This window comes from Aptenodytes forsteri, unplaced genomic scaffold, assembly GCF_000699145.1.
Source record: "Aptenodytes forsteri isolate BGI_AS27 unplaced genomic scaffold, ASM69914v1 Scaffold404, whole genome shotgun sequence".
NCBI classification, from domain to species: domain Eukaryota; kingdom Metazoa; phylum Chordata; class Aves; order Sphenisciformes; family Spheniscidae; genus Aptenodytes; species Aptenodytes forsteri.
The window spans coordinates 4,484,042-4,491,110 of record NW_008795629.1 but is presented as its reverse complement, the minus strand read 5'-3'; the positions used below and the strand labels follow the sequence as shown (position 1 = coordinate 4,491,110).

At 40.4% G+C, this 7,069-nt stretch overlaps 1 protein-coding gene across 1 annotated transcript in view; it reads right to left on the bottom strand.

Moving 5' to 3' along the window:
* The window catches only part of PSMD1 (proteasome 26S subunit, non-ATPase 1), a gene marked incomplete at its 5' end in the record, with an annotated part of 71,903 nt that extends 66,930 nt beyond the window's left edge, over positions 1 to 4,973 (bottom strand). The window contains 5 exons of the mRNA XM_009282445.1: positions 842 to 985; positions 2,287 to 2,492; positions 3,370 to 3,539; positions 3,789 to 3,862; positions 4,917 to 4,973. Coding sequence (XP_009280720.1) covers positions 842 to 985; positions 2,287 to 2,492; positions 3,370 to 3,539; positions 3,789 to 3,862; positions 4,917 to 4,973 — 651 coding nt within the window. The remainder of the gene's footprint in view (positions 1 to 841; positions 986 to 2,286; positions 2,493 to 3,369; positions 3,540 to 3,788; positions 3,863 to 4,916) is intronic.
* Positions 4,974 to 7,069: the final 2,096 nt, after the last annotated feature.

The window sequence follows — 7,069 nt, the reverse complement described above, 5'->3', positions numbered from 1 at the left end:
GAGGGGGGGGAAGGGAAAAAAAAAAAAAAAAAAAAAAAAAAAACAGGAGAAGGCATTATATACTTCAAAATGAAAAAGCAACACTACCCAAGGCCACACTCCATTTTCCCCATTCCCTCATCTGCTGCTTCCACAGAACACTCCTTCAAAGAAAGAAAAATTCTCTCTCTCATAGGAGATAATAGAAATCTTTGAAGAGTTTTCATAGGTCAGTTTAAAAACAAGACCAAGTATTACAAATTCAAGAGACACCATTCAAGCCTTCCTATTTCTGCAGCTTTATCTTTGGAAACTGACAATGTTGTCCTACTAAACACAGACATTTCAAAAGTACATTAAAGAAGCATCAGTCATTTTGTAGGGATGTCTCAGCTAAAATGGAACAGGCATAACACTCCTGAGTCACATGTACCTGGCATACCAAGATTGGCAAAGGCCTGAGAACATCTGAGTAGCTTCATAACTGGTTGTCCAAATACGTTCAGACAATGGCTTACCAAAACACAAATCACTGTAAATGTTCTTTGGAGGAATAAAATTCCGAGCTGTGAACCTACCCATCTGATACTCCCTACATAGGCTTGAAATATTCTGTCAGAGTTGTCTACGTCCCCAAACTGCCTTTGAACATGTTTCTTTCTCTATAAATTGACCAAATGTGCAATATTTGCAGTTCTTTTTCAAGTTGATCTCACTTTGATATATTTTTGAAGCATGCAACCAGGAAAAGATATTTCATTTAACTGAATAAAAACCAAGAGATCAGGTAGATGTCACATCAAATACATCTAAAGAAGAGTAACTTTTGATTGATCTTTAAACATCACTCTGAGTAGTTTACCTGGCACACGTTGATGAAGTCTGGTTTCTCCAGATTCATGTAGATTTTAACTAGAACTCTCAAGACCTTATTACGGAACTGTTTATTCTGCATCAAAGACATACAGAGCTTCAAGCTGTAGGCTAGCATCCCAGGAACATCGTTCTGAAATAAAATTCAGGGATATTAAGTCTGGGTTTGGAATGACAAGCAGGATTTAGAAATTAAAATAAAGCTACCTCCTTTCGATTTTAAAAAGCAGAGCAAAAGACATGCACATATAAACCTTCACATTTTCCTTCCCCATTTTCAGAAAAGTTTATATGCAGGTGTATTGCAGTTTAAAGAAAAATACTACCAAAAATGAACAGGACCAATATTTAATTCAGTAGTTAAAATATACAAAAGATTCATTTAAAAGTTCAATACCTATTTCCTTTTCTTCACCTTTCTTGTTCGAATAATCACTCTCAAATGCAGTGAAATTCACTGCACTAACATAAAATGTCAGCAAAACAAAGCATGCACCAAGAAAAGATCCTCAACACACCTATTTCTTGCTAGAGACTAAGAAACAGATTTGGTTAGTAGACTTTAGAAAGGTAATTTGAAATGAAGGATTTACAATGGGCAATTAAGTTAGTAACTGCATAGGACAGCAAACAGAACAGAGAAAGCAAGATCGATGCCTTATGATTATCATTCCCGTTTACAGAAATGGGAGACATCCAAAAATATGGGAAAGCTGTAAACTGAAAAGTGGTAAAATTTAAAGGATTTAAACCATGTGTCTGGCATACGATTGAGCTACTGCAGCATAACAAGATTACACACAACCGCCAAGCTGCTGCAAATGACTACAGGTGTGCTTCTCTTACTGCCATTACTAGGTAACGACTTTAAACCCTCAGTGAAAGATGTTAAAGCCAGACTGTACTGCCTTGCAGTCAGGGCAGGCTAAGACTGCACACAGCCACTTACTGAAAATTAGAGCAGCTCACCCAACTACTGGATTTTTTTTGTTTTGCCTGCCATAAATAAATCACTTACCTAGCCCTACAGACCCCTTCCCACAGTGAATTACAGCAGATGACAGGCACACCAAAATAAAAGAGCTGTTCTTGCATTACGCCAGACCTAAGGTCTGTCTAGTCCAGTATCGTATCTCTGCTAGTAGCTGACAGGGAATACCTTAAGAAGAGGGCACATAGCCAGGCTTCCTGGGAATATTCTCCCAGCAACTTGCAGCTCAGAGATTTCTTGAAGGAAGGGGTCTCTCTATACTTGATAGCCCTGAGTGGCTCTGCCTTCCATGAACATGCTGAACCAAACACCCCTGAGTTTCATCTTTTACTCTGTTCATACAAAACAGGACAAGTTCCACAGCAACATGGATCTTGCACTTCACTTCTGGATCCATACCTGGAAGAGACTAGCTACATGCACCTCCTGTCTCTTGCACATACCGATTCAAGGATGGTTTTCTCAAAGATGTCCAGCCTGCGTGTCTCTAGAGCAATGCCGATGGCCTGCTTGTACTTGTGGTCGTCCAAGCACCGCTGGAACATTTTGTTCACTATCCCTTCTAGCCTTTCATCAACAGGTTTCTTTTCCCCTTCTGGCAGCTCCGCATTCTCCACACACTGCTTGGTATAGTGGTCAATACATTTTGCTGAAAAGATATTGAACAAATATAGGGGGGAAAAAGGTCAACTTGTTAGATGTTTGCAGTTTTTTTACAGATGAAGAGACCAGCATGTGCATACACGCATTCTATCAGCAAATACAGCATACGGGAAACTACACAAAGGTGAGGCACAAGAACTATTTGTCTAGTCATATACAGACAGTAGTGGAAGATGCTTATATTCTCTCCCAACAAACTCTGATTTTAGTGCTGAAACCAAGTAGATATTTTAAAAATGGAACCAAGGACGTGATCTTTGTTCAAGTGGCACAATATTTTAAATAAATGAGGAAACAGCAGTAGGAGACTTCCTAGCTCCACTGTAAGCACTAGCTGGGGAGACCAAAAGCCAGCCTTGGTCCATCATAACCTGTACAAGGTAAGTGGTACCAGCAGATGAGACTTTTAAAAGACATTCAAATTATACATGCATTCAACATCTGACTTGCTATCTTGTTAAGGGTGGATAAAAAAAATTGTACCCCTCAGTTAGGTGTGCAGCTACACTTATTAGCCAATTATTTCCAAAGTTATGCTGAAATTGATAATAACATTAGCACACAAATGAGAGAAAGGACAATAAACAACCTAAACAATTTTCTTATTAGGAACTCGCAATAGAACAAGGGTTAAGAATAGGAAAAAAAAATGCCAGAACTCCTAAGTCAGTTCTATTACAGAATCCCAAAGCAGGAGAAAGAAAGCACAAATAAACTGGGTAAAATTAGCTGCAGCATCAGTTTAAATGAATACAAGGACAGGAAGAGGAATATGGAGAAAAGCAGCTAAATCAAGTAAAATCGCAAAGTTGCAGTAGTTTTGACAACACAAGAGCTTTTCTTTTGCAGCAACAGTTGTTTACCAATGATCGTCTCCACATATTCCGAGTTGTCATTGACATTGAAGAGGTCACCTGCTCCCAGGGCATAGTTTAGCGATTCCTCAAAAGCTCCCAGGTGGTAAAAAACTTTAGAAGCAACTAGAGCAGCAAACTGCCGGCTCCGAAAGCCCTCGTCTTCATAGAGAACTTCACTGCAAAGAAGAGAGAGGAGAGCATCAGCTCTGTGTGCTCAATTGTCTTTAAGGCCACATGACAGCTTGATTGAACTTGCATCTTTGGGACTACAGCTCCAACCCCACGTCCACTTGTATTAGTGCTTTCAGGAAAATATGAAGCTAGATGCTGTACTAGGCAGTACCAAGCAACCAGAACTACATCCATGTCATATCTCATGTTCTTTTTAAGCAGCACACCCTGAAGTAATAAGTGTCTTCTCTTACATTTTGTCCACTGACTCAGAGATTTCTGCCCAGAAGTCATTGACAACAGCATTCAATTTGTGAAGAGCAAACTCCTACAAAAAATAATAAAAAGTTATATTACATAAAAAATGAATTTATTACCTTTCCCCAGTAAAAATGAATTACCACCTAAGACTGATATCATAAGCACTGACCCATTTCAACAGCAAATTCTACTTTAAAAGATCTTTGCAAGCATTCACTAATCTTTGCAAGTCCTTTGCAAATAAAGGGCTGTTCATTTACCAGGTAAGACAACCCTGATGTTCCTTCCCATGGCCTCTCTGTGATCAATGACTGGCTAAAATGACTGATAGGTGATATTCTTTAAAATACAAAGTTTTCAAAGTCTTTGTAGCAACCTTTGTGTAGCACACAGAATTGGCCTGTGGTCTATGCCAGACAACTCTGTTTATTTGGACACAGTACTTTAGCAGATAAACAATATCCAGACTAGAATCAGCCCACTTGTAATCAGTTCGGAGCAAAAGCAGGGCTCATTTGGATCTATCACCACCTGTGTCTGTTTCCAAGCAAAACATTTAGGGGATTACCAGTATTACAAGATGCACCTCTCCCTCCTAAAAGGAGCTATGTTAACTGCTCAAGTAACTAGCATGATCAATACACCACCACTTCGAGTATTTGGTGTTGTCCGTGGACTGTAAAGTTTCTGTTGCTGTTTTCTTCTCCTACTACGATTGTGATTTTTTTTTTCCAAGTGAAAATGTAACTGTGATTTTGTTTTACATTGCTTAAATTATGCTAAAAACTTGAGATGTTCTTCAGCTTTGAATTTTACATAGACAAAATGCAGTCTCTGGAACACTTTTAAGTAACAAAGCCCCATTATCATCAGAGAGCTGGGAGCTTTGGCGAATAGAGATCTGTGCGTGTGAAGCTCCAGCTTGATCCATGTTCAAAACAAGGAAGTTTGCCATCTGTTATCATGTTATTTAAGCCCTTCCTTTCAGCTTTCAGGCTAGATATGACCTGGGGCCCACCTGTTGCTGTCCACCCATTGATTATTGAGATACGCTCATTTCTGATTTTAAGCTCTCAACATAATGCATTTTCTGTTACTTGCTCCCAGATGTAAGAGCTTACCTTGAGCTGTGGCTCTTCTTCATCGAGAAGAGAGATAATTCCAGCTGCAAGACAAGATCATAGTCAGTTTTGGACTATCTCTGTTTCAAAAGTGAACATGTTATTTAGTTCAAAACCAACAGAACAGGAAAGGAGGCTGTCTCTGGAACGCTGGTTTAAAATCTTCAGTATTAAAATTCAAAGATCAGATTCAAGTTTGTATTAAACATGATATAAAGTAGTTCAGAATTTGTAACTGAAAAGGTACGCTGTTTATAAAAGATGATCCTTCTTAGAGGAAAACATATTAGACAGGAACTCAGAGAATCTGGGATTTACTTCCAGCTCCATCACTAGTTTGCTGACTGCTTTCTAGCAAGTCGCCTCCCCAAGGGGCATAAGGAAGATCATGTCAAAACATCCTAACTTTTTTCATGCCAAGGAAACAGGCCTCATAGCTAAGAGATGTCATGTCTCACAGCTTTAGCAAGACTCTTGACACTGTCCCAGAACATTTGTACAAACAGCTACAGAAACGTTGTTTAACCGACATAACTGAAAGAGAGGTCCACAGTTATTTGGGGAGCTCAATCTCAAGAATGGTTATAGATGGTTTCACTGTCAGACTGCAAGGATGCAACTGAAAGGGTTGGAATAGGATCTGATCAAAGTACCACACAATTCACTGCTTTTAATCTTTCATCTGCTGTATAGATTGGTAACCTTGTTAGATCTAAATACGACATCAAATTGGAAAGGCCAACAAGCCTACTGGAGGGCTGAACTGGGCTTTCAAAAGATCTTGACAAATCTAAAAGGAAGTGTGCAGGTCAAAACTAAAATGTACAAATATAGAAAGGAATCTGAATAGTACAGTGGATTAAGATGAAACATGATCAATAATATCATATGGCTGCAGTGGGAGGCAGAGAACCCAAAATTCACACTGAGATGTGTAAGCGAGAGTGTTTGTTGGCAGATATATGAGGCAATCCTTCCCTCCGCTTGGCACCGACACACCTGAGCCAGACCGCTGTGTCCAGTGCTGGGCACCATGTTTTAAGAGTTATGAGCAAACCAGGGTGTTCAGAACTGAGCAATAAGACCAAAGAGGTCTAGCAATCGGGACTTACAAAGGTTGACTGGAGGTCTGTAACTGGTTAGTCTATGGAAATTTGGGAAGGGTACAGAGTTCATACACGTACAGGGCAGCTGCCAGCAGAAAGAGAATAATCTGATATGTGTCAGATATGAACGGGAATAGTAAGACCAGGCTTTATTTGGAGCTTCAAAGATTGAGGTTTGATGATAAGAAAAGTTTTCTGACAGTAAGACAGTTATTCACTTTGCCTAACAAGGTTGTAGAACCTCCATTACCAGAGATTTTTTAAAACCAGGTTAGACACATGTCCGTCAGCAACAACTGAAGAAGCACTGATGTGGCCCTTAGGCAAGGGAGGCAGGTTCAGTAGCCCACCCTGCAGTGCTCTTTCCAGCTGTTTTCTGCAACTCTACTCCAAATGTATGATTTCACCTTTTTTTTTTTAAAAAAAAGGTCATTTACCTCATCTATCAGGAGGAAGCAATCTCATTCCTATTCAACATACCATTTCTACCTTTTTAAAACCCCTTTGAAATGAATTCCTACTTCTTATCAATTAAAATAAGACTTAAACATAACGCAAAGGGTTCAGAAAGAGACAGCTACTTGCAGACTATTATCCTCTGTACTGTTTCTCTCACAAAGCCACAACCAGTCACATACTAATTTCTGGCCCGAGTACTTCTGGAAATACTTCTCGTATTTTCCTACGCTATGAAGTTCTCGGTAGATCCAGAAACAGCGTTTAACATCTAATTCCCCACACACTTCATTAGCCTGGACTCTTTAGGCTGGCTTTTCCTCTGCAAGGCATGTGCGTTTCTGACCCCCCTCCGAAGTTCAAGTCTGCCTCTTCCCCCCTTCTCATTCCCTTCTGCACCTCCTCCAGACCCCTACCGCCCACCGGCCTTATACCCGCTATGCGTTATTCACTTTGGGCAGGTGAAGACCTTCAGCTCACAACTGCGGCGCAGGAGCTCCCCAGTGCCTGCCGGGGGGCTCGCAAAGCCACCACGGCGCCCTCGTAAAGCACCGGCGGGAGGCAGACGCGGCGCCGGGACGGGCGGGCAGC